The sequence below is a fragment of the Syngnathus acus genome, chromosome 15, assembly GCF_901709675.1.
Source record: "Syngnathus acus chromosome 15, fSynAcu1.2, whole genome shotgun sequence".
Taxonomy (NCBI): Eukaryota; Metazoa; Chordata; class Actinopteri; order Syngnathiformes; family Syngnathidae; genus Syngnathus; species Syngnathus acus.
In genome coordinates, this window is record NC_051100.1 from 487071 (window position 1) to 514794 (window position 27724).

A 27724-nucleotide genomic window follows, 5' to 3' on the forward strand; every position below is an offset into this window, starting at 1 on the left:
ATAGGTCACTTGGAAAACCAATATAAAGATACAGACTGGCAGTTAAGGAGTAAAAAGTATGTTCATGTCATGTCATTTACCTACCTTTAATTCACGTCATGTCGTTTACTTACCTTTAATTCACACGAAGCCAGTATCAACACTTTATCAAGCCAAACTCACAATGATGTTTTCAATATCTTGCATGTACCCATATCATGCATTTAAATGGGCACTGTTGTAGGACACGTCATGCAGATTGAGGCCAATATTTTCCCTGAAAGATTAATAAAACGCCCAGTATGTCCTGTAAAATACATTTGGCTTCAACTGGAAAGAATTGAGGTGACAGGATGAGAGACAGACGGCTGTTATGAATGTGCCGAGGAGGCTTGCGTCGATGGATTACGGATGACAAATTCTACTCACTCATAATTTAATTTCATTCTGTTCACAAGAAACAATCATGATTGCACAACAACTCTGTTTTTGCTGACGAATGGGAATGTTCACTATATCAGACAAAACAAACTACAAAGCACTAATAATGTAAACATCCATGATATAGTTGGTATGGGGTCCCAAAAGAGTCAAGTACGGCACAACTACCACCTGGCTGGCCGGCCGGCCGGCCGCCTGCCAGGGATATGCGTCACACTGACGGCTTTGAGTGTTTATTTGAGCGTAACAACACCATTCAGCTCATATCAAACGGAACATTGTTCACTGAGAAATGCTTTGTGATAATGGACAGTACATTAAAAGCGTCACCTGTAGTATGGGCTTCACTAAATGTTTACAGATCTGATCACATTTCTTTGCAATAAAGAGGATCACTACCACAGATACTACTTTTCAGACGCCACATCATTTGGACAGCAATACACGACGGTACACCGAGATAAAATGACTACTGTGAAGTTGGTGACCTGGGGGAAAGGAAGCTTTGGGATCAGGATGCGCAAGAAAATTCACCAACATGCCACAAGGAGACCGCTGGCATCAGAGAGGGTTAGGGTTAGATTGCACAAAGAAGCACAACATTCCTTTTGGTGCCTCAGTGGCGAGCAGCAGACTCCCTGGGATAAAACTCGGCCAATGTGCTCTGAGGGATCCTCTTCAGCATCTCCTTGGGGAAGATACGGAGCAGCTGCCAGCCGATGTCCAAGGTTTCGTACACCGTCCTGTTGTCGTACGGGCCTGAGGGACACGCATTGTTTGTCTTTGTTTAGAAAGGCATGTTTTTGGGCAACCCAAGGGGTTACATTGATTGAGGTCAGGCATGTGTTCGGGCAGCCAAAGGAGTCTGTTTGCGCTACACGCGTGGAAGCAACTCACCCTGGGCAATGAAGTTCTTTTCAAATTTCTGTAGGAACTCAAGGTAGAGCAGATCATCAGAAGTGAGGGCTTCTTCTCCCACAACAGCCTTCATGGCTTGAACATCTTTGCCAATAGCATAGCAGGCATACTAAAAATGGGAGAGTCAATGAAAAGAAAATGAATCATGGAGGGGAAAATTGCTCTAAAAAACACAAACATGTCAGTCAGCACCAAAATACTCTTCAATGAAGCCAAGGAAAGTGATTAACAAGTAAAACCAAAATGAACTTAGTACAACTATGCTAGTAGTAACGTCGATAAACAGACTATATATATATATATAGTGTTACCAGCTGGTTGGAGACATCAGCGTGGTCCTTCCTGGTCATACCCTCTCCGATGGCTGACTTCATCAGACGGGACAAAGAGGGCAAAACATTGATGGGTGGGTAAATCTGCAAGACAAGCATATTTGGAATATCAGTTCAAGACCTCAACCTTTTGGCAAAAGTCCAAAAAGTCAAAGTCTGCTTTCTTGTCAATTGCTTCACATGTCAAGACACACAAAGAGAGAGATCGAAAGGACGTTCCCACTATCCCACAGGCATCTGGCCAGCCTACCTGACGGTTGTGCAGCTGCCTTTCCACGTACACCTGACCCTCAGTAATGTAGCCCGTCAGATCAGGAATCGGATGGGTGATGTCTTTCAAAGGAGGAACAAGACAGGTTTTCAACCATGGAATAAATCAACAAACTAGCCACTTTCATCCTATCAAGCTCATCGTGTAATAAAGACTTTGGAGCAACAAAGCCAAATATAGAAGATGAAAATGTATCATTCACTTCTCGAGTAGCCATTTGGACAACCTTCACTCTGAATCAAGTGCCCGAGAAGGGCTGGGAAGCCAGCCCGTGTTGGACTAAAGGTTAACACACTCACCCGCCTGTAATGCTGTAATGGGGACCTACTCTTCAACTAGATAGGAGTGTGCAGTTGCTATGGTAACTTCAGAAATATCCAAGCCCATTTCAAATTCTTACATTTTTTTACATTTCATTGGTTTCATTCCCAAACAAGTAACCCATACAACACACAACATTTGAACCATGAAGGTCCTTGATTGAAGGAAGGCGGGAGGGAGGGAGGGAGAGAAAAAAAATCAATACAAATAAAAAATGGGCAAAGATAGACACACTTTTCTGGGACTCATTTCTGAAACCTCCATTTTTGGACCTATAAGCTTTTGTTTAAGGATTGACAACTGGTACCGACCGTCATTGGGCATTGTGAGAATGGGGATTTGGGTGATGGAGCCATTCCTCCCCTCGATTCGTCCCGCACGTTCATAGATGGTGGCCAAGTCGGTGTACATGTAACCAGGGAAGCCTCGACGTCCGGGCACCTCTTCTCGAGCAGCGGACACCTTGAAGGTGGAGAAAAGGCTTGCTTGGTACGAAGTGAGAGGGCCGCATCAAAAAATACCAACAAGCGTTCTCCAATCTGAATTTTAGTCACAATGCCAGGAAAACAAATTCAAATGTCATTCTCAAGATGAACAATTTGACGCGTTGTGTGCATCTTCATTTAGAGACAATGAGGTGACGACACTGTCGATGGCTAAGGGCAAATAGAAAGTAGAATGAAACCTCCATAGATTAAAATGAACTTTTAGGCTGGAAACCTTCTTATGAGCTGAGACTAACTAGGAAAAGTACCGCTGCTTACTGCCTCCCGTTAACCCTTTTCTTTTCTTTTCTTTTCTTTTCTTTTTTCTCTCCTTTGCTTTTCTTGCAAGTCCGATCCTTGCTACTCACCCTTCCCTTTTGTATCCTTTGATGCTGCGCAGTTTGCTTTTCAATACGCTGGCAGCACAATTGCAGGTTTTAATGGTTCATTTGTGATGACCGCAACCTTGCAGTCTGTACTCAGCTGAGAGTTGAATTGCATGATGTGTCGTTGGCAACATACAAAGAGCCTTGAGGAACCTAACATAACATCTTGCTATTCAGGCGTGTAAAGGTTGAGCCTTCAATTGACGCGCGTATTTAGTCCTCATCCCCAACATCAACCTGTAAATGGCTTGGATTCCCTTTCCCCCTCGGCTCTCAATTCACTTGACTTTGGAACCATTTATAGGAATATACACTATCTCAGACTCGAGGTCTTGAAACACAATGGCAACATTTGGCCCCGTCATTTCCCTCTTCAAGCGGAGACTTTCATTTGCGTTGACCGCAAACCATTTTCTATCCACAATTTGCACGTTTGTTTACAATCTGAATTCAAAAGAATATTTTCCATAGACTACATATGTATCCATCTATCCATTTTCTATACTGCTCATCGTCATCGGGATGTGCTTGCTGGCGCTTCTTTCAATATGTATGTATGTCACCATGAAAAGAAAAAAAGGATAACAGCCAGCCGCCGAAGATGTCTTTACCTCTCTCAGAGCCTCAGCGTAGGAGCTCATATCGGTGAGGATGACCAGGACGTGTTTCTCACACTGGTAGGCCAGATATTCTGCTGTAGTCAATGCCAGGCGAGGAGTAATGATACGTTCGATCCTAATTGGTAAGAAAGAAGAAACTTGAAGCGGAGCCAATACTGTGTCGTTACAGCTCGTACATCCAATCCAAACGAGTCTTACGTGGGATCATTGGCCAGGTTCAAGAAAAGACAAACATTATCCATTGAGCCATTTTCTTCAAAATCAGACTTGAAGAAACGAGCAGTTTCCATGTTGACCTGGGGGCGAAATGGAGAAATGGCTTTTACTGGACTTTAAAATCCGGCCGTGAATCGTCACACTCCGTGGATGACGTATTTGACCGCATCCCAAATGTCCACAATTTTGACGCCTCCAACCCCTCGGACAAAATGCAGGTGAACCCATGAAAAAGGTGTTGCTGCTTATTATCTTTTGTTCATTCACAATCAATAAGAAGTTCACTTTGATATGCACATGGATCTTTCATTTCAAACGGGAGCCCACGTTATCCTTTGGAACGCATGGAAAATACAATAGCCATTGGAAAAGCAGCAGCAAGAAACACTAACTCTAGTTTGGAGTTTGTGAAACTACACTTCCAAGTATAATGTGCTCAGATCATGTCAGGAAACCGCAAACGATGACCCAAGGAATTCATAATAAAGAGCACATTTGACATCGCCTTTTTGGATGGATTACGACGACGCAGCGGTTTGTTTTCAAACATGAAATGAATGCATTAGGTCCGGAAGAATGTGACACGCCGCACTGCAGAGAAGATGGCAATCTTTTATCAAGGACATTCATTGCGTTCGGCAGGAAATGTAACTCACAAAAATGACTCGTGTACTGCTTATTTGCAAAGGATGTGATTTAGCCAAGCGGGGCTTGGACGCATTCGGCAAGTGAAGCAAATTGGGACTTTGGTAAAGGTCAACCTGTCACAAAAGGCAGGCAGGCAGGCAGGCAGGCAGGCAGGCTTAGAGAATTTGATACTGGCAGTGTTAAGAGTCTCTTGAATTAGTAACCTCTACATGGCGGGAGGATATGCTCAGAGGTGCAGAAGTAACAAGAAGGACTGAAAGGTTAATGAATAAAAGACTGAAAGCAGGCTGGGAGGAAGGACATTTCAGGGTTAAGAGCTGGATTAGCGCCACAGATGCGCATGATAGAAAACACGTCGACTGGATGGATGGATGGATGGATGGATGGATGGATGGATGGATGGATGGATGGATGGATGGATGGATGGATGGATGCTTACCCCCATGGCCGCAAACACAATGGCAAAGTTTTCCGAGCTGTAGTCCATCACATCCTTGGACTTCTGCACCAGGCCAGCTTGCCGACAGATCTGGGCTGCAATCTTAACAAATGTGTTTGGAGTGTCATTATAAAAAACAAAACAAAACAAAACCCACAACTGATTCTTCCAGACAAAAATTCAAAATGTCATCATTTGATAAGGAACGACTTGAGATGTGTGAAGGACATACATTATAGCAATGTCATTTTCGGAGCCAATCGGAATGAAGTTTCCACCCAGCACAATAATACTGTATAATAACAACAAGAAGAAATAACGATATCATATATAATATCAATACTTTGTAGGTGCATTTCCAAGCACCTTAAAAAACAAGGCTCAAAGTGTCGTTTTTAATCATTTCTGGGAAAAATGAATATTTTCCATAGCAACCCTGTGTGTAATTGTCTTGCAAGGCCAGCCAGCCGGCCACTCCTTTGTAGAAGGAGTGAAGAGGAATTTTCTGCTTTTCTTCACCTAATGTGTGTTGATCCGGCCCTAACCCTAAGCCTAACCCTAACCTCTCCATGCACCCTAGGGGGAAGCAGGCACCTGGTCCATAGAGCAACCCCCTCCAACATGAATGACCTATGTGACTTGTACTTAATGAAATAAGCAGCCGGGATTTCACAGATGGCACGACAAGTGGGTGGGTCATCATTAGGAGCTGTGTTTGTTTGACCGATTCTACAGTAGGACCCTTTTGATCAGCCAATTAGGAAGGCTGAATGAGATTACACATGGCAGGCAGCTGCATTAGCGGCCCTTTTCAATACAATCATCCTTCAAGAAACTGATGCTATGGTGTTCTCCTTATTGCACATGCCTCCCTTGAAATTTGATAGGATCCAAACTGTATTGGAATGCAAATATGTTCAAACAAATGGTACTTGCAAATCCATTTGAAGAAACGCTCCTGGCAAATACGGTCCACGCAAATACGTATTTGCAAGAACGCTACTGGCAAATACGTTCCAGAAGCACGCCTTTAAGTACCGACAGCCCCGATGTGCGTGTACGTGTGTGTGTGTGTGTGTGTGTGTGTGATCTCACTTCGTTGTGGGGCAAGCCGGCGGCGGAGAAAATGGGGATCTTCTGTCCTCTGGCAATACTGTTCATTCCATCGATGGCAGAGATGCCGGTCTGGATCATTTCCTCTGGGTAGATACGGCACTGAGGATTGATAGGCTGACCTGGAGAGGAAACACGGAGCTTTGCCAAAATAGCTTTCATACCAGCTACATGGGCTGACTGCGAGTAGAACGATCGAAAAAATGCATGCAGATAAAAAGAGCAGGTACCCATAATGTCCAAATAGTCTTCAGCCAGAACACTAGGTCCACGATCAATAGGTTTGCCTGAGCCATTGAACACGCGCCCTGAAAAAGACAAGGAAATTGACACCGATGTGAAAAACCTATTCTTTGCGATCCACAAACATTTCAAGTATGAATCGATGAGCTAGCTGGCTTTGTGACGTGTTTGGTTTTCCTCATACCAAGCATATCTTCGGAAACGGGTGTGCGCAAGATATCGCCAGTAAACTCGCAGGCTGTCTTCTTGGCATCGATGCCTGATGTTCCCTCAAACACCTGAAGAGACATAACGTCATACTTTGTCAAGATACCAAAATGTTATCGCTTGTACATTGTGACTGAAGTTTCAAAATGCCTCTTGTTTGTTTCACACACATCTCACTTGTTCTTGCTCCATGATGGATGCTTGTGTCTCACCTGAACAACTGCCTTGCTACCAATCACCTCCAGGACTTGACCACTCCTTTTTGTGCCATCGGGCAAGGTCAGGTGTACTATTTCAGCATATCTGGGGAACTAGTTTAAAAAGAAAAAAGAAAAAGGATTAAACACAGTAGCCATATTAAAAAACACTGACCTCACTCCAAACAATCACACAGACGCATTCCATAGAAGTATTTTACAATTTCAACATTTTACAAACAAGTGCAAGTTTTACACAGAAAGTAAATGTGATCAATAGATTCTGATGATGAGCCATCAAAAGAGCAGTTTCCTATGTGAATAAAGCAAACATGTAGAACAGTAGTGGTTGCCTCACCTTGACATTATCCAGAATCACTAAGGGTCCATTCACTCCTGACACTGTAGAATAAGCTGAAAGACAAGATCAAAAACACAGTTCATTTTTCTGATTCAAGTGTCAGTCAACTACAAGCAATAGCATTAGGACTGTATTCACATTTACAAGCTACCAATCAACTTGCTGGCACTAATTGCACTGAATAATCATACGTTGACCTTTAACTGGAAGATCCACGGAGCTTTGAGCATTACATGCTCCGGGTCCAAATGTCATCAAAATGGAGAAAATTCACTTGTCTGCCCTGCCCATGAAGGCCATGGACAGTTACATTGACACAAGGCGGCCGGCTGACCATCTTCAAAAAAAGAATGGCTCATCATCACTAAAGAAGGTTAGAGAAAATCACGAGGAAATTATACAACCGCGGCTCCAACACAGATGGAATCAAAAATGCGGGGGGTAATAATAACCACATTTCCAACCTTCAACTTGCCAAAAAATTTCAAGAGATATAGATACAGCAAAAAGTACATACTGGCTGGTAATGACAATAATAATCACAAAATTGGTTGACGTAATTATATAGAAAGCTTTTGGCAATCTGTACATTTACAGCATCTTAATGGCACATCCAGTGAAGGCCTCCTAAAGAGGTAGTTGAAGTCAATTTTAGGACAAATATGCATTTCCATTTTCAGTATAGCCATCATGCTACACTCCCTTCTAAAAGTATGGATTGAAATTTCACGTAGACTGAAAATAATTTGTTTGGCCACCAAAAGATCAACACAAGATAAGGTTAGTTTTTTTTCTCCATTTTTTTTCCTGTACAATTTGATTCATATATTGATTATAAGTGATGGAAAAAAATAAGCAGTGTACATTCTTAGAATGAATGGGCCGGTTAATCGTTTTTCTTCCATCAAATATCGACCTCGAAAATTCACAAATGCATTGCTGTCCATCGTTTTGTTGTACCAGATTTTTTTTCTCAAATGATGCCTTCAATAACATATGCGTGTAAATACAGCAAGTTGATTGTAGTCTGCCCAAAAATCTTAAATGGCTTCTTATCCTTGTGGGGGGGGGTAGCAGGCAAAGTGTTCTTAAGATTGATTGATTCAAGTGTTTTGAAGATTGTTTTCTTTTGATTTCTTGCGGCGTGGATGGTGGCGCTAAGCCTGTGGGCAGAACTTTTGAATATGTAGTTGCACTTTTATAATAAAAACTTCACCAAGGCAAAAAAAAAAAAAAAAAAAGTGAAGGTGGTTTTCTCTCACTTGATAACAATCACCATAAGTGAATGGACTATATATTTACGAGTTGTGAAGTAGCAACAATTGCCATTAGGTTTGGCAAACTTTCTCCACCCTTCTTTTCTACTGAAGTTCAAGTGTTGGCTTGGCATGCAAGCGCAGTGTGGGTCACCCTGCAGCCTGTTCAACTGCCAAGCCCTTTGTGAACAAAGATGTTAATTGGTCCTAATCTGCCACTAGAGGCTGTTTTGCTAGCCTGACCTCGCACCCTGAAGGACACCTTGGTGTGAAATACTGAAGAGGCTATTCAAGTGCCAGAGAAAAGAGACACGTAGCATTCCAACACAATTCAATTTTCAAGCTAAAAAGCGGAGTCGGGGGGGGGGGGGGGGGGGCAAGGTTGGAGCCGGGATGGGATGGGGCGCCACTGTTCCAACAATAAATGAGCGCAACAAAGCAGTGGCTGCTGTGATGTGCACCTTGAAATTCACAACTATTCCCACAGCCCTGCTCAAAGTGGGAATGCTAATTGCCTGACAAATCAACACATTGGATCAAGCCTTAGCATGACATTCACTGCACAAGCCAAATATCAGGTTTGCAAAGGAAAATGAATACAGCCATCCCTCGCCACTTTGCGCACGTTACCATCCAATCAATAGGAATGACGCGATCGATGCATGTAGTACTACGCATTGACTGTGTATGATGACATCAGGGCTACGGAGACTGCTGCGTGATGCTAAATCTCCCTTTGGTTTAGAACCAACCAACCAACCAACCAACCAACCAACCAACCAACCAACCCTGTCAAAATGGACTAAAAAGCAGGAAGTGGAGTCATGGAATGGGGGATTTTTGGCTACAAGTCACAAGTTGACGACTTCCTGTTCTTCCTGACAAAAATAAGACAGACGGGTGGATGTCTGCACAAGAGGTTATTGAAGAGCAAGTGTGCTCATTAGAATACAAATGAGACAAGTTTTGATGGAAATGCCAGACGAAGCTTTAAATTATCACCGCGACTAATTAAATGTTCACAAAAACTGCACTGCGCCTTGCTCTATGTCTTTTCATTGCACTTGATGTCAGAATGCAGCAAAGGCTAAAACAAAGGCCACCATTTCATGGACTAATAGCTTTTGTCTTGTTTGACACCAGAGAGACAAAAGCCTGCAGAAAGAAAAGACGCAGTACGAAGGTTCTCATTTGGCGCCTTTTCAAACTTTGCATCTCCGAGAGCTCCGGCAAGTCGACAAAAAGCATTTCAACATTGATCTTATGACCTGTGTGACATTCATGTTGAGCTGTTGTCATTTGCTTCACAGCAGCAGCAGCAGCATTTGCCACCACCGACAGAGACATTGGGTGCCACAACTTTTGGAATTGTGCTAGGTAGTTTGCAATGATAGATGTTTGGCCTTGGGCTAGGGTTAGTATAACTCACCTATCTCTGACCTTGAGACTCTCCCAGACCATGTCCACATGGAAAAAGTTTGGAAGTGTGGATGGGAATTTTTTTTCTATGCAGAGAGTATATTTGGCTTTTTTTTTTTAATTTAATTTTTTTTTTTTTTTTAAGCCCAGCTTACTATGGTATTTTTAAAGTTCTTTGAGCACAATACAGTGTCGATAAAAGCATTCCATTTGCCACTTACCACAGTAAAAAGCTTCATTTTAAAAAAGCAATGATGCCTGGCAAAGAAAAGAAAACAAAATCCAAGAAACAGCGGTGAACACTGTTGTTAGCCCTTAACTGGGATAATACCGTGACCATTTTTGTTAGCGCATTCAGGAAACAAAGCTTTCGTGCCGTTTGATTTCTATAATAGGCCGACAACAAAAAATAGATATGGGACAGACAGCAAATTGGAAGGAGTCTCTTCCAACTGTGAATGGAGCCTTTTACATCAGCTCCCCATCTTTAGGCCAGTGAACTGGTGCAGCTAATCATAAAGACTGCGACAAGCTCATGTAGCAGTTCAAATATGCGTCACCAAGAAATCAGTCTTGGCAGCAGAATGACAGCATTTCACATTGTTAGGGCTAAGTACAAGGGCTGCATTACAAAATACCCTTGTCCTAGCACTAAGATGGGCCAAGGTCCATTAAGTCATTTTCTTCGTATTCTCCAAGAGGCTTTTAGTCCGTACATACAGTACTTGCCTCTCTGACATAAAGGTACACAAAAAAGGTAATCATGGCGTTCTGCGGTGAAAGCAATGTGAGGGAACAGAGGTTGCTTTAAAAAACAAATCCGACAACATTCAGAGCAGTAATCCACCATTTGAAAATTCATCATCCACGGGCAGGGCTGTGCAATTCATCTCAATTCAATCACAATTATGATCATGATGAGCATAATTGTTCAAAAGATTGTTCATATGCAATAATAGTCCGTGCACGGTTTGTTTAGACAAAGAAACGATACCTAAGTGTATGTCTACACTTCTTTTCGTATTTTAGAATCACAAATATTACACACGAGTGAGCACAGTAATGCAGCAACCGTCTCCAATGAGTCCACGAGTCACGTGACCTTGGCTCGTGATCGTGTCACGTGACAAATCCTCATTGTTTGCTCTTCGCCAAGCTAACGGGCTTCTGCCGAGTTTCCCAAATAACATGCTGATGTTCAAACCTTTTGACCGGAGGCGAGCCACCTAACAAGCACCGTTGACCGAAATGATTCAAGAAATATCCTCAGCGGCGGCGGCTATACCGCAACACCGGAGCTTTACAGCATGACTTGCAGGCCAAAGACTATGTAGTGCAGTAGTCCCGACAACAAATGCAAATATAAACAGAACCATTTTCGACATTTGTCTTAAGAACAACAATTCAGCGAATGCGAGAATGACATCTCGCCAAAATAAGCCACGTTAGCCACCTTTGGCAATAGCTTACGAGGTAGCTTAACATTTTTGTTACTTGATATGAATGACACTTTTGTAAAAAAACAAACAAACAAACAAACACACAGACAGAGAGACAGAGACACCTTGCAAATAGATTCAAAACAGTCATGAATGATCTCGCCTTTCGTTTTGCTTCCGGTTTTCTAGCTGCATTTTTAAATGAATTTAAGGCAGTGATTCAAACTACACATTTGATACAGCTGCAACATGATATTAGGTTTCAACAGCTTGTTGCATTCGACTATTGAGGTGAATTTTCGGTAGCAACATCAGGATCCATGATTATATTTACTCTCTTCTGCCATCTGTGTTAGCCTATAGCTACGCTAGCTAGCTAGCTAGCAGCTCGAAGCAGCGTACTTAGCCTCGGTTGAGAGATGTAATTTCTGGTCACGGCTTGAGTGTGCGTCCTCGCTGCCGCTGCTGCTGCCAAGCCGTTGTCCATCGCCCGGTTTGCCACCAATGTTGCCATTGCGGGATTAATTTACGACACGTTGACAACGTTCTTCGGTGATCTTAGCTAGCCGGGCCGGTGCTGCACAAGCCAGATGACAGCGGTCATATGACTGACTGACTAAGCGGATGACGACGGTGGCTGAAACCCAGTTGAGCGCTGAGCTGAGCTGAGCTGCGATGCGCCACCACCGCCGCCGCCGCGCACTGCTTTTAGGCGTCACAGAGTCTCTGCAAGAAGAATTTAGCGCGTGCTTTGTTTGAAAGTATTTCATGCTAAACAAACAAAACCATTCACCAAATAATTGGACCAAAGAAACTGTCATTTCTTATCACTAGACAGTAATCTTCTGTCTGTTCTTGTTTTGAACATCTGTTGAGTGCTCGTCACTTCTTTTGTCCCACTTGCAATGGCCCCTTGGTTGTCTAGTATTTCCAAAGTGTCGTTTTTGCATTTATTATAAGTTGGCTGTTTTCATACCAACAGCAGCACAAAACGGCCAATTCTTTTTTAAACGATGCCTAGCAGTGGGTGTCTCTAAAAGAAATACCAAAACGTTGTCCAGCCCAGCCCGCCTACACAAAGAGTTGGACACCTCGTCTAGCTCGACTTCAAATGGGCACAAACCTAGTGCCCAGAGATTGAGCTAAGATTTGATCTGGTACCTCTCATGTCAGTGAGGTACAAGGTATGGTACCTGGAAGTGTTGTCGGTCACTTTATGGGACATTCTTCATCTGTACATGAGCTAAAATATGTGTTTGAAGATGATTGAACCATGGCCCCTACCTAACAAACACATATGCAGGCTGGCATGCAGGCATGCAGGCAGGCAGGCTGGCAGCCAGGCTGGCAGGCTGGCAGGCTGGCAGGCAGGCAGCCAGCCAGCCAGCCAGCCGGCCAGCCAGCCAGCCGGCCGGCCAGCCAGCCAGCCAGCCAGCCAGCCAGCCAGCCAGCCAGCCAGCCAGCCAGCCACACATCATGCATATGACACACGCACACAAAAAGCACTACAAAACTGAAGAGGCAAGCACTGCCAGGTTGAGGCTGATGCTAGTCCCTTGAGAGCTCATTCAAACATTTCAGGATGCATGCAAAAATAGACAAATAATGCAAGTGAAGGACTTGTGCCTACACAAGCTGTGCCCTCGTTTTCTAAATACGTACCTGTTGTCGCCACTCTTTTACGATGAGGTCAAAGGGGTTGGATCTCCTCCCCGATGTGTAAAGCTGTATTTTACAATCATACCAATGCAAACAGCTGATCTTTTTCCATTTTTCGATGACTATTTTCTACGGAGCTTGTAACCAATGTTCCCTTGAAGCCGCACATGTGCGTGCGTCAACAACAAATGCATCAAAGAAAGCGCTTCCAAATTCAAACCTTTTTCGATGAATAATAATTGAGGAATTTTATTTAAAAAAATTCTCAATATTAAGAAAACATTTGGATTGATTTGTTTGATTGGATTTTCATTCTATAGCAATTGAATTGGGTAGCGTATAAGAAAAAGCTGCCTTTGCAACGACACCCTGCAATGTGATTATTGGTCACTTTGAGTCTGGCAGCCTGAAGAATTCATTGCACATTCTACTTGTAGATGCAGTCAATGACTGAATAGATGGTCTTTGACATGTTTGAAAACGTCATATCGCAGGTCCACTAATGAATAACAACAGAAGATTGTGCGGGTCACGGAACACCCCTGGCTTTCATATCAAACAAACGACTGCCTATTTATAGTCTTGAAATCTTGATGAACTTATTTCAACTATGGACCTCCGACAATGACTGATATGTTTGCCAATGAATAGAATTGCTCAGCCAAGCTCCCTTGATATTGAATTTACCTGTATGCTGGAAGTCAAAAAGGATTCCAATGAAAGGGACACTTTTGGATAATAAGGCTGATACCATTTTAAACAAATCCAGCTCCGACTAAAAAAGATATCAAATACCTAAACACGTGCTTGGCACACCAAATGGATTTCACCTACCCAACCAGGATTATGCTTGTTGTTATTATTATTTTGTCAGCTCACAGGACATCAAGCATTAAACAGAAGAAGAAAAATGTCAGAGCGCCGATATTCTCATTTCTTTTTCGGCATCTGTTTATTCATGAGGGCGGGCGGCACGGTGGAACACTGCTTCCGATGTCTTTGTCTATGTCTACCATGTCTTTGGAATGTGGGAGGAAAGCCACGCAGGCACGACGAGAACACGCAAACTCCACACAGGGAGGCCGGAGCCGGAATCCCAGCCTGACTCGACTCGGAGGCAGGCGGACGTGTGAACCGGTGAGGCAGACATGTTAACTGGTGCTCCGTCATGCCGCCTTAAAAGACAAATGATGGAATTTAATATCGACTCAGTGTGCATGTTTTTGTTCAATCCACATGTCTAAAATTTGCACGGCAACCCAACAAAGCTCAAGTAATAATTCAAGCGATGTAAAAGTCATGGGCTTTTTGCTTTACAAATCCAGAAAGTGGATCATCTCTGAGCATTTGCACTTGTTTGATAACTTAATGGGATTCATTCTTTTTGAAAAAAGCAGGCCAATAAAGCTACGCAGCATGTTGTTTCCCCTCTGCACATGAAGACAAAAGGAGCTTCTTTGAAATATTTTTTCAGTGCAATGACCTCACGATTACTCTTGCAAGGGGTGTGTGAGTACATTAGCGCTGAAACGCAAGGCTCGAGAAAGAAAGAAAGAAAGAAAGAAAGAAAGAAAGAAAGAAAGAAAGAAAGAAAGAAAGAAAGAAAGAAAGAAAGAAAGAAAGAAAGAAAGGAGAGACGAAAACAAGTCAGGTTGTGACCTCTCTTTCCTCAGCTTGAATACTCTGAGGACGAGAGAAAATGTGTTGGTGGTCTGCTCCTATGACTGCCCCCCAACCATCCACCCACCCCCACGTCGACCCCACCACCCCAAAACGCACACACTTTGAAAAAACCCACATATCTTCATCCTAATTGGGCTTAGGGTGAAGGAAGAGAATAGGTGGGGGAGCTTTGGAGGATGGTTGGAGGGGTGTTAGGAAGCATACATAAATGTGACCTTCATTCCCTCGTCCTCCTCCCAAGACAGATGCTGTCGAAACAAACACTTTCTTTTTTCGGAACCTACAAGTGCGATCCTGAATAGTTTCCCTCTGACCTTCTTTTTTTGCTGTACTCCTTAGCTAGTATGGTATTAAGAGCAAATCAAATCAAATATTGCACTATACAGCGGAAAGAGTGTGTTGGCAGAATTCATCATGATCAAGAGCGCTGACCTTTTGAGCATTGAAAGATTGAAAAAATCGGCGTCATACGTATCAAACCACCATGTATTGGATGTACTATAACAGTCATGGAATGGATCAATTAACTTGATGAATGGGAAGATGAATTCAAAAAAAAAAGAAAGGCAACGCATGTAGTCAAACAGGATGCCCGATTTACAGTATATATAGAGAGAGATATAGTATATATATCCACATTTGTACTCCACGTTTGACAAATCTCACAGTACAGCACCAAATAGCTTTTAACAGATTACTCAATTCATTCATTCAGCCTTGATTACCAGATAAAGGTACTAATCATGTCATCATTACAAAATGGAATAATTTACAATAAAATAACAACATACATCTCATTTGCACTACAATCATTTGTTTCTGCCTAAATGGCCGCTGATTTCACAAAGGAGCTGACGGGATTTCTTCAAGGCTGAGAAACCTTTTCCCATTTTGGTGATCATCACAGCAAGCAGCACACTATTGGTGCTGGGTGAAAAGCAAGCCTTTTCTTGCAGACTATACAGCAAAAGCCACTCACAATGCTACGGAAATCACAGACGAGGAAAAATGATCAAACGGAAAGGTTAGCTACTGCAACTTGAGGACAAAAACCAACGCCGGCCACAGATGTGTCGAGAGAAAAAGATCCCAGTCTTCAGAAGACAATCTCTTTTCTTTTGCTTCAAGTCAGCTTTCTCACCAACCAATGAATATACTACAAGACGCTGCTGACTGACTGACTGACTGACTGACTGACTGACTGACTGACTGTGGTTTGCTTCCGCTGGGAGGTTTGGGAGGGATTGAGGGACAAAAATGGCTTCTTTCTCTTCTCTACAACTACTCACGCACGTGGTGGGTCTCGTTTGACCTAGCCAATACAATGAAAAAATATTACACAGTCAAGACACACATCTCTTTTGAAAGCCTATGCGGTGTGCGCTCGCTCGCTCGCTCCTCCAATTTTTCCAAGGAATACGTCAAGGTGTCAAGATTTGAAAAGAATCCCTTTGGAAATGGCCTCTCTAAATCACTCCTTCATCCTAAACATTTTCAAAGGATATGGATCGAGATGATTAGCAGACATTTACAGAACACTGTGGTGACACAGACAGATGGAACCAAAACAAAGACAGGTGAAGCCAAAAGCATACATATGAAAACAGTGCGTCAGTCCACAATCTTCTTCTCCATGGATTCTTTGCCATTGGTCCGCGAGTAAGGCTCAAAAGCTGAAGAGCTCAAATAGCGGGCCGAGAGTTCTTGCAGATTGCCGGCCAGTGAGCTGGCCACGCTCAGCGGGTTCGACGACATGCGGCTGGCCACGCCGCTGAGTAAGGCGGGCACGGGGAAGCTAAACAAGCCGTGAGCCGCCGCCGCCGCCGAGCTCTGCAGCCCGGGCACCGTCCCGGAGCCGCTGACGGCGGGTAGGGTCGGGCTCCCGTCGCCGCTATTGCCGGCCATGCTGATGGATGGGGGCCGCAGGGCAGAGCCCAAAGCGCCGCTCCCGCAGTGGGGCAAGATGCCCGGCAGGCCCGAGGGCGTGAGAAGCCGACCCTGCTCCAGCAATCTCAGGACACTGCAGGTCGCCGCCGTCTCCGACACCACTGAGCGCAGCTCCGAGTCTTTCCCCTGGTCTTTTTTCTGCTTGGTGCGCCGATTCTGGAACCAAACCTTTACCTGTAGACAAAAAACAAAAAAAAGGAATCCTTAAATATGCAATCCAAAAAAAAGGACCATGGACATAGGGAACCCTACTTCTCCATCCGTCCGTCCCTCGGTCAGTCCATCCATCCATCCATCCATCCATCCATCCATCCATCCATCCATCCATCCATCCATCCATCCATCCATCCATCCATCCATCCATCCATCCATCCATCCATCAACCCAAACCCTGTGTCTGTAAATCCTTTTTTTTTTTTCATAATGTTGTATTTGCTGTAGACATAACTTGATATTGTTCTGGAGAGCTTGGCTGTTATGCAGGCTTGACTTTAAAAAAAAAAAAGAAAGATAAAAACAAAATGTGTGTTTCTGCCGTTCATTTCTGGAATAGGTTTCAAAATATAGTGTGACAAACTCTATAAATCAGATGGATGATAAAGATTCCCAGTCCACCCGTGTCGAAAGGGGATTATTTTGCTAAGGGTTTACAAGTCACGCTTATACATAAAACGATCTGCATTGAGGTGGATAAATATGTATACAGTGGAACATATTCGGCGGGACCAGTGGTGCTTAGCATTTTTGATTCCGCTCTTGACTAACCTTTGGCTCCTACTCCTTTGAAGCTCACAGCCATGTAGAAATAAATCCCTGCAGTTGCTCCACAGCCACGCTGGTTAAATACGTAGAAAATTAACTCGCGTGTTGTGAGTGGCTCATGAAAGGTGTTTTCTAATTAATTCCTTTCTCAAAGCATTTTTTTCAGTCGTCAACAAAATCCCAGGTTATGCGCAATGGACGTATTTTATTTACAAGGTCGCATTAATCAGGTCGCGTAATGCACATACAGCGGAGCGGCATGGATGTACATGTGTGACAATGACAATAAAGATCTATCTATCTATCTATCTATCTATCTATCTATCTATCACACGCATGAAAGGCCTCAACAAAGACTGTATAGTGCAGTTCTGTTCAAAGTCCGTCAAATGACATCGCAGGCACGACAGATGAAGGAAGATTGAGCCTGCCGTTCGTTCGTCTTGACATCAGCAAATATTGAAGTACATCCAAACACCATCATTGAAATCTCAAATAAATGCGGAGCCAGGACTTCAAGAAATATTAGTGCGAGGAGTTGGTGAGGAACGGACAGACAATCTCGAAAGGTCCAGTCGCTCCAATCCAATCTATTTACCAATGTGTCAAGGAGTTGAGTAAGTTCCAAAATGGTTTTCTTGAGAGCTGTTTTTTGACCTGATCAAGTTTTGTGTTTATTTAATTCTCACAAAGAAAACTTCCAAATATTCTTCAATCTGGTTCGACTGAAAATGTAAGTGAATCTATTTGTTGATGCGCTGCGTTGCAAAGCATTTCATGTCCTTCCACATATATGGAATTTTTGTCGTCACTGTGTTGTAAACCGAGGTCGTATCATCATTTCTCCAGGCTGTTAGGATCCTGAAGTCTCTCTCTCCCCCCTCGGCTGCGTAGCGTCCTGTACTTTTGCGCTCTATTCGGACTGTCTGCTGCATGCACACTTGCTCCATTTTTGCTCCTCTTGTTTATTGTGTTATTTGTTTATTTATTCACCACTCTTATTTATTCATTGTTTGTGCCTTCTTGTTTTTATCTTTTTGTGTTGTATGTGTATTGTGTACTATGTCTTGTCACCGTGGGATAGTGGGAACGTTATTTCCATTTCTTTGTGTGTCTTGGCATGTGAAGAAATTGACAATAAAGCAGACTTTGACTTTTTGACTTTGACTTTGATTTCTATAAATGCAATTATGAAAATGTAGAAAGTCATTGGTCAACGGCAAAATGTAATAATGTCATGTACATTTGTTATCATAAAAATGATGATCCTTCACAACAAAAGACAAACACGCAATGCGTTATTTTCTATTTGTCATGCATGCCTTAACTCTGTTGCGAATCATCTCATTTCCTTCATTTGTGTATGCTCAAACATCTCAATCAAATAAACTGCAGCAATTTATTTTTTATTTTTTTCCCGGAGGCTCACCGGTCATTTTTGCACAATAATTCTGAACTACAGTGCAAGTGGCTCAAAGCCTGTAGAAATAAATGTAAGGGGGTTGTAGAATTTTTGGGGGAAGGATTCAGAAGATCCTTTATTTGTTATTGTGACAGAGCTACTGTATTGTTCTTTTTTTCCCTAACTGCTTAGTCCCATAAGCCAAACATATTTGTCGTAATTGTTCAGTTACCCAAATGATTGGAAGCATTTGATGTCAACAGCGCTCTCTTTGTTACGTAAGTAAAGAGCCTGTTGGAAGAGTAAATGATGTTTTAGCCCAGTTTAGGGATCACACATCCAGGATAAGATGAGAATAGAAATGATTGACTTATTTGGACTGAATGTTAATCGAATCATGTATGGCATTTGGTCACCGAGAAGTGACATTGAGAAAGCGTGCCGCAAAAAAAAAAAAGAAATGGAGATTTTGGCCTTGAATTCATCTTCTGTGAAAAAGCTGACCTGCAGACCGCTGCACAAACCAGTCAATCACCTTTGGCCGTGCTCACTGCCACCATTTATTCATTTGACAAATGAATTAAAGAGGAAGACGGTAAGAGCGACAAATAAGACTTGAGCTCGAAAGGCTCCGAAGCCAGAAAACGCGCTGGCTTGACGACTTGGAGTCCAAATCCTCCAAAGTTGACCCGCTTTGAAATATGGTGTCAAACGCAAGAGTGCAAATGCAGTTCAGCCGTGGCGCCTGAACTTTAGCTGACCCCTTGTCACATCCAAGTGAGAAGGTCCACAATCTTTTCGTTTCATGCCGTCTTTCATCACCGTTGCCTCTAGTCGCAATCGAGCGAGCGCATGCATCCAAATGTCTACGAAGAGGTCAAATGTATACTCGTCTAACCTCGACACGCACATCGTGTGTGAACATTTTGCGTCCCACATTTGTTTTTTAGAAAGGTTCTTAAAGCTGAAATCATAACGATTCACGATGTAACAATGTAGCTGTGGAATCACGGAAAAGAAATATAAAGCTACTCTTGAGACGAAAATACGTTGGTGAATATTACATTCCTCTTAATTGGTGCATTTCTTTTGAATCTGTGCAGCCCATGGCACTGCACTCATAGGCACAATTTCTTTTCTTCAGAATTGAAGGGCACTCACTTCCATTTACGTCAGCAAAAATACAAGCTAAGTCAGAGTTGTTTTGCCAAATGTCATTTTCAGATGAGATCCTATTTGAAATACAGATCAAATGAAACAACGTCCGAGGATAGAAAGGAGGGTGAAAATACACGGTCAAGCTTGGAGTTCTCCAGTGGCCAAGGGAAATGAAATTCAAATCAAGCCCACGTGGACAATTTCAACGACGGCAGCTAATTTATGAAATGTATTATTTATTATTTGTTGATTTATTATTGATTCATCACTCTTATTTATTCATTGTTTGTGCCTTCTTGTTCTTATTTTTTGTGTCGTTTACTTGTCTGTATATTGTGTACTATGTCTTGTCACCGTGGGATAGTGGGAACGTCATTTCGATTTCTTTGTGTCTTGGCATGTGAAGGAAGAAATTGACAATAAAGCAGACTTTGACTTTTGACTAATAACGACGAGGAAACAATGACAGTGAAATACAATGAAAATAATCAAGTTCAATGAAGATGATTAGAAATACCATCCAGATGAAAAGCACTTTTTCCGCTTGTGGGTGCATTACTCGTGAATGGATTCATGGATTTATTTACCACTGTGCTCCTCAGCCACATGAAATACAAATGTGAAATTGCCGATAGAATTCAAGCCCAAATTCTTGTATTCGCCAACAAATCTGTCTTGCCTTTCAAATTCAGCATTGTCCTGTTAAATAACAAACGATTCCTGATTCCGGAATAAACGGGACCGGACACAATCGACGACGGAGGAAAGAAAGAAAGAAAGAAAAAAAGAAAGAAAGAAAGAAAGAAAGAAAGAAAGAAAGAAAGAAAGAATGTCAGGAGAATGCGTTGGTTTGGAGAGCGAAGCAAAGCACAGACTTGACTTACCTGAGTTTCGGACAGATTGAGCTGGCGGGCCAATTCGGTTCGCTCCCTTCCCACAACATACTGACACCTCTGAAACTCCATCTCTAACCTGTAGAGCTGCTCTGCAGTGAAAGAGGTGCGGGTTCTTTTGGGCCGGTCCAAATCCAAACCCTTTGGTAGGATAATCTCTCGGATGGAGCCTTTCGCATCTGCAACAATGACAACAAAGCCGACTCACACGGTGACCGACCGTGAAAGAGAAGCACAGCTCCAAGTAATAGGATTACAATCGTTCATTTTTATTCTTTGGCTTTTGACTGACTGCCATTTGGGTTTCCCCTGTCTTTGGGATTGTCCCATTGCTAGTATTTGTCAGGTGCAGTATTTGCCACAACTACAGCTGTTGTCAAATGGAAATAACGTTCGAGTGTATTCGATTGCATATTCCAATCAAACGCATTTGGATTCAAGAAGCGCAGCAAATCCCTCCGTGTCGAACGGTTCTTCGCAAAATGAAGATGATGAGAAAATCGGAAGAAAAAAGAGCAAGTAAGAGGTGTTAAATAAATGGATGAAATGATTGATTTACAAATCTACCTTAATGCGTCCAAATGTTCTATTTCGGTTAATAGCCCTCACTCGCTGTTTGCATTTGGAGTGCCGGTCAGTAAATCGTCTTATTTGAAAAACATGTTGGAAACAAAAAGTTATCCCTTCATTTGCTAAATTCAAACAACTTTGTTTTTATTATTTCTATTTCAGCTGCACAAAGATGGATGTTGCTGGAATTGAGGACTTTTTTTATGTATTGACTGATTTGATCATTTGTAATAAAATGATCTCATCACAAATGATTTGTATAATAATAAATCAATATTGGACATTTTTATCAATAGTATCCGCACAAATGGCAAGTAGAAAGAGAGGGTTTTTTCCATACTGAATGCCAAAAGAGATCTAAAAATGTAAACTTGTGTTTGATACTTCTTCGAAGGTGAAAGTAAGAATTCTCCAAATAAACAATGAAGTATGCTGAAAGAAGTGACACTTTGGAAGGAATTCTTTGATGTTTTTCAACAATTGCTTATTGCTTTTGTGCTAACTGTTCAAATTCAACACTGCAATTCCATTGCGGAATAGAATAAGGCCGAAGATATTATTATTTGCCGTTCGATCGATAAAAATAAAGTGCTCGCGAATTGAAAAAGAAAAAAAAAAAATGTCAGGGTTGTTATCGAACAACAGTTGCAACGGTTCATCGGAAGATTTACCTCGCACAAGTATTCTCCGACAGTAGTCCGGGTCTGCGTTGCTCCCCCTGTTTTTCTCGCAGTTTTCCACCGTCCCGGAGGAGGAAAAAGCGCTTTGTTGCTCCTTTAGAAAGCTTTCGGACAAACTGCCCTGTGAGTCCTTTCCGTCTCTGCCCTCCTTAAGTCCGTTCTTCAGCACCATTGCTTCTGTCTCTTGGTTGTACCTGACCTCCATACTCAGTTCTTGGACCTGCAGCTTGGCCGCCTCCTTTTCCTTCTTCCTTTGTCCCGTTTCAAAAAAAAAGGGGAAGTTCAAGAAAACACGGTGCAACAGATCATCTGACTAGCGTGGTTTTTAGTTTCAAAAGAGCACCTTTGGCCAAGGTAGCGTCAGCTATCTAATGCTGAAAGTCTTCCGTCCGTCCGTCCGTCCGCCCGCCCGCCCGGCAGCCAGCCAGCCAGCCAGCCAGCCAGCAAGCCAGCCAGCAAGCCAGCCCTGTTATCACTGACCAAGTGCCTTGCCCAATGATCTTGGACGTCTCGATGAAAGTGGATGATAATTCAGTGCCCCCCTTTCCCTGTTACAAAGACATCATCAGGCTGATAGATGAGCTCCACATAATCAGAGCCACGGACCAGCCCTGGCTCCTTCCACTGATTGCCGTCATTTGGCTGCCTCCACATTTGCGTGAATACTTTGGGGAAATGGACCAGGTCTTGACGCTTCCTGTCCGTCAGCAAGTGAAATGATTGGTCTCCCCCATCCCTACGTGAGCGAACGCAGTCACTCGCAGCGATACGGCGACTCCTCCGTAGCCAGCAAAAGTTGCCGCTTCTTCAAACCCCGGTAGGCATTTTCTCCTCAACTTTTCACTGTCAGCGAACTTTGATCCCAGTTCTCTTTGGCCATTCGAGCGAGCGTCTTGTAATGCTGCCATCTACCGCTATTGCAGCAAAGAAAGGCTGGGAATTAGCAGGGAGAGCGAGGCAAACCACTTCAAAAGCTGTGACGCCAGGTTTTAGTTCAACCTTTTTTCTTCAAGTTTCTCCCCTCGTCCTGTTCCTTTTTTCTTTTTCTTTTTCTTGCCAGCCACGCAGAGCAACCCGGCCAGGTCCGGGACGAAAGCAAACGAGCTGTGCCCGGAAAGCCACTTGGGCTCTCATGATCTTAACCTACGCATTTGGAGGAACAAAACTTGTCATTAGTGCTCGGGCTGCCTACGCTCTCTCACACATGCATAGCCCCGGAATGGCCCCTACCCCTCTCCACCGCTCGCTCAGCCCACTAACCATCCATCCGTCCGTCCGTCCAGCCAGCCAGCCAGCCAGCCAGCCAGCCAGCCAGCCAGCCAGCCAGCCAGCCAGCCAGCCAGCCAGCCAGCCAGCCAGCCAGCCAGCCAGCCATCCACCCATCCATCCATCCATCCATCCATCCATCCATCCATCCATCCATCCAGCCATCCAGCCATCCAGCCACCCACCCGAGCAGCAACTCTTAGCTATTTCAATTGTCAGTGCAACAATATCTCTGAACACAGCAGTGGTCAGTAATCCAATAAGACCATTGATTAGGCTACAAAGATTCAATTCAATCCAGCGGCCCAGTGCAAGGAACATTCTCCGCTCCTTCTCGTCACCTTAGCTGGCCAGAAGCCCCCTTCAAGCTGCCCCCCTCCCTGAGTGCCATTCATGTCTTTATGAGAAACAGAGAGGGAAAGGAGTGAAAGATGGCAATTATCTAATTGGACTATTAACAGACAATTCTGTGAGTGAGTGAGCCTGCCCGCCAGCAGTCTCAGGGTGGCTTTAAGGGCCGCATGTTGAACTAACTTGATTCACTGAATGTTTGGGGGGGCTGCTGCTTGGAGAGGGGATCCATTGTTTGGGAAAGGGAAAAAGGAGGCTAAAAGGCCCAACCAAAAGGGGAACCCGGGCTTCTCAAGCTGCAGAGCGCAGCCTCGGCCTGGGAAAGAGATGGATGGGAGGATACAACGTCTTGGCCTCTCAGACACACACAATGACCGAGGAGGGGCGGAAAGACAAATAAATACATAAAAGGCTCCGTGCGTGGAGCATTAAAGAAAGCATATTCCGGTGGTAATTAGCCAGAGTGCAGCAATGTCAAATTGGATGTACGAATATAGACCACAATTAGTCATTACATTTCCATAAGGAGATACAAAAAACTCTCACTGGTGCTGTTCGAAAAGAACTCCAAATATGTTCTTATTTTGCCAAATATTTACTCCATCAAGCCCTTGAAAACTATCGCCGTAAGCAAATTAAGACTATTTTTTTTTAATCAGTGGAAGCATCAGTGCGCATATAAAAGGTACACAATCAACTCGAGACGCCGGTCGGCATGCATTTTTCTCACTATTAAAGGTAAAGACAGTAAAGATAACAGTTGGGGCCGAGTTCAAATAAATAAATAACCAAAATAAATTGATACATACATACATAAATAAATAAATAAATACATAAATAAATAAATACATACATAAATACATCAAAAAATAAGAGCGAGCCTATAACCGCTCTCTTTGGGCACGAGGTGGGGTTACCCTGGGTCTTAATCAAACATCTTGAAATTTTGAGTAAGTGGATTTTTGTGAGAAAAAAATGTCAGGTGAGTTTGTTGTTTGCTTCAGTTCAAACTCTCTGTTGACATTTTGTCAAATATGGGATATATTAAAAGTGCATACTTTGCACCTATGCATCCAGATTTGGAATTGCATTTTTATTATAGTCCTGCTGAGAAGAAAGTGTGTGGTCCTATGTAGCCCCTCCAGTAGCACTGATGACAAATGGTGGCCCCCTCCAGTATTTAAGAAGCCCAACCCCACTGAACAGTTTTTCGTCAAATACTAATTATAAATAACACAATCAATGTAATAAAAGTCAATGGTGCAAAATGTGCACCAAAATCAATCAATCAATCAATCAATCAATAAATAAATAAACGAATAAATAAATAAATACATACATACCATTGCATCCAAAGAGCTTTCATTTTGGTTCAATTTTACAACTATAAAACTGTGCTACTGACTGTACACATCCAGAAAGGCATAATAAAATATGTTTGTGGTTATAGTTTTTTTTTGGGGGGCTCTTTAATTGTACTGCTTCATACAAAGGCAAGTATTGTAGTTACCCTGCGAGATGGACATTGAGAGGGTTATTGTCAATAAACGTTTTCCACCATAGATTTCTATTTACTGTTGAAGTGCAAAAAAAGAAAAAGAAAAAAACGCTTCATGCTTCAACACAGCTGGGGCAGCCCAGAGCACAAACAATAACAACAATTATTTCTTCCGTCTGATTTAATAGACCTATTTAGCAGGATTCCAGCTAGGATGTTTCCATACAAATCACATGCTGTACAATAGTCAGATAATTACTGCCAGGCCGGCCGGGCTGAATAGACCTAGTATTAACAGTCATCATTTTTACACGAACATTTTTCAATGGTGAAAGATGTTTCTTTGGTATAGTTGCTTTCGATCAAATAATCAATGGGCGGTAGGAAAAACAGAGGCTTATTTTGAAGATGAGCCTGGCGCTTTTTCTTGTAAGACCTGTTGTTAATTCCGAATGACACAAAAGTGAATAAAAGGCAGTTAACACATCTCAGTCCAGGTGTGTGACCCTTGAATATTGTCAACTTGAAAGGAATACGTTGGCTCTCTGTGCTTGTATTATAGGGACTCCGAAACGCTCAGTTGGTTGGAAAAGCCAAATGGGTTTGTGTGGAGAGTGCAGGCAGGCCTTGGAGAGCCGTGATGCCGGAGTCCTGACAACATGGTAACGCCGCAAGATGAATGGTTACATTCATCGGCCTTCTTTATGTTTCAAAATGTGCTGATTATGTTCCACGGTAAGAGAGCAAGCTGTTCTTGAACTCTCTAAATAGCAATGCTGGAAGGAAGGAAGGAAGGAAGGCTGTGCGGGCAGCTGAGCTCAAAATCTGCTTTGTGGTGAGTTGGGCTTGTTTGTTTTGGTTTGTTTTTTTTCAACATTTAAGGCTGTCCGAGTTGTTTTGATACTACTGTCGTCTTCAGCACTTTCTTTCCCTTCAAAAGACGGACGGACATGGAAGACTTTGTGGATTTGGATGAATATGTTTGTTTTGATATCAATGCGTCATTCCTTTTTGAGGTTAGAGTGCTTTGAATTGTCAGCACTTTTGACAGCTGAGCTAATAATCACATTACTTAAGCTGGTGTCATTTAGGAACGATGCAGAATATACTTGAAGCTAACTCCTGTGTTTAAAGCTTCTATTTTGTGATTCTTTTCATAGCATAACATGGCTGACATGATTGCGTGTCAGTACAGAACCTTTCACGACTTCATTCGGCCGGAATCTATTTTGTTTGAAATTTGCATTTGACTTCAGCTAAGGCGTGCGGTGGATGCGTTGTCGTCATTGTGGCGTGAACTTCGGCTCGCTGGGCCCCTTAACAAACGAGCTCTTTTTGAAGCAACTGTGTTCATTTTGAAAGAACGCTTGTTCCATTGTAAAATAAAGCCTTAATTAAAAAGACGACAAGTTTCTAAAAAGTGTCTGAATTGCAATGTGACAAATACGCAACTCCAAGCCGTCTATTCTATTCTATTCTCCAGGCGGCAGTGCAGTGGCGGCCACTGAAAGTATCTCAATGCCATTGTACTAATCTTCTTTTGTGGAGCGCAGGCAGACAGCCTACAAATCCACAACAAAGCCCAAACGGTAATTTATTTTTCTGTATGTTCCCCCTGAATAGTTTTAGGTGACACTCTTTTGTCCCACGGATGGCGCCTTGCAGTAGTTATTGTCGCAGGTGTAATTTGAGCACTTCTTTTATTGCTGCAACAGTTACACTGTCTATCTTAGCCTCACAAAAGCAAGAATTGTAAAGAAAGCATTTTGGTGCTTCTTGTTGTTGTTTGGCTCTTTTGCAGCTTAGCTCACCATTTGACAAGCCACCGTTTCTTTTAAATGCACTGCTGATGTTATCCATTTTGTTCATTTATCAGATTAGTCTTGCTGAAATCTTACGCAGCAGCAGCAGCAGCAGCAGCAGAAGTAGCCGCAGCCGCCGCAGCAGCACCACCAGCAGCACCACCACCACCACCAGCACCAGCAGCACCACCACCACCACCACCAGCAGCAGCAGCAGCTTTTCCTTTGTCTTCCTTTTATGTTTCTGTCCCATTTCAAGCTCACGGACGAAAGCTTCTAATGGTGCATTACAGTGTAATTATCCCTCTACTCAAGTTTAAAAGCTTAGCCAAAGAAAATGAAGCAGACCCAAAAGACACTTCAAATGAACACAGTGTTTGGGCTGGAAATGTATTGTCCTTTTTTTAAATATACACTGAAGTTTACATGATCTACTAAGACCATTTCTACAAATCAAAATCAATTGTCTTGTCTTCATTATGAAAATGATTGCAACAAACGTAGCAAAGTATCGAGTAGTATTTGGATTCAAAGATGTCAACGGCAGAAGACTTGTACAGAATCTGCCCCAGAGCGAGAGGACGGTGAAGACGACGAGCCTGCAGAAGCACCACTTCAGATGAACGTATCACCATGGGCGGATTTGCCATTTGCGTTGGGCCGGCCGCACGCACCCACCCGTGACCTTGTTTGGTCAACACTGTGAGGTCATCGATAAAAATAGTGGATGGATCAAATTGAATGGATGATAAAAATACTGGT

At 43.0% G+C, this 27724-nt stretch overlaps 2 protein-coding genes across 2 annotated transcripts; both read right to left on the minus strand.

Annotated features, from left to right (window-relative positions):
• Positions 1–401: 401 nt before the first annotated feature.
• On the minus strand, positions 402–11958 carry atp6v1ba (ATPase, H+ transporting, lysosomal, V1 subunit B, member a). The gene is made up of 14 exons (XM_037271919.1): positions 11694–11958; positions 7175–7230; positions 6832–6930; positions 6597–6690; positions 6400–6477; positions 6152–6291; positions 5057–5158; positions 3952–4049; positions 3745–3868; positions 2574–2724; positions 1921–2003; positions 1650–1754; positions 1318–1447; positions 402–1179 (listed from the first exon to the last, which is right to left on the minus strand). The coding sequence occupies exons 1-14, from the start codon at positions 11803–11805 to the stop codon at positions 1037–1039; spliced, it is 1515 nt and encodes a 504-aa protein (XP_037127814.1). The 5' UTR covers positions 11806–11958; the 3' UTR covers positions 402–1036.
• Positions 11959–15316: 3358 nt separating this feature from the next.
• Positions 15317–23285, minus strand: vax1 (ventral anterior homeobox 1). The gene is made up of 3 exons (XM_037271921.1): positions 22037–23285; positions 20787–20974; positions 15317–16754 (listed from the first exon to the last, which is right to left on the minus strand). The coding sequence occupies exons 1-3, from the start codon at positions 22248–22250 to the stop codon at positions 16245–16247; spliced, it is 912 nt and encodes a 303-aa protein (XP_037127816.1). The 5' UTR covers positions 22251–23285; the 3' UTR covers positions 15317–16244.
• Positions 23286–27724: the final 4439 nt, after the last annotated feature.

What these genes read in the sequence shown, in the direction of transcription:
- atp6v1ba (XM_037271919.1), bottom strand. Translation starts at nt 11,805, where the DNA reads ATGGCAACATTGGTGGCAAACCGGGCGATGGACAACGGCTTGGCAGCA. An exon ending in AACCTGGCCAATGATCCCAC is followed by an intron (nt 3,869 to 3,951) that starts GTAAGACTCGTT and finishes CTTACCAATTAG; the next exon opens with GATCGAACGTATCATTACTC. An exon ending in CTGATGTCTCCAACCAGCTG is followed by an intron (nt 1,448 to 1,649) that starts GTAACACTATAT and finishes TCCCATTTTTAG; the next exon opens with TATGCCTGCTATGCTATTGG.
- vax1 (XM_037271921.1), bottom strand. Translation starts at nt 22,250, where the DNA reads ATGGAGGTCAGGTACAACCAAGAGACAGAAGCAATGGTGCTGAAGAAC. An exon ending in TCGGAGAATACTTGTGCGAG is followed by an intron (nt 20,975 to 22,036) that starts GTAAATCTTCCG and finishes TCATTGTTGCAG; the next exon opens with ATGCGAAAGGCTCCATCCGA. An exon ending in TCAATCTGTCCGAAACTCAG is followed by an intron (nt 16,755 to 20,786) that starts GTAAGTCAAGTC and finishes TTTTGTCTACAG; the next exon opens with GTAAAGGTTTGGTTCCAGAA.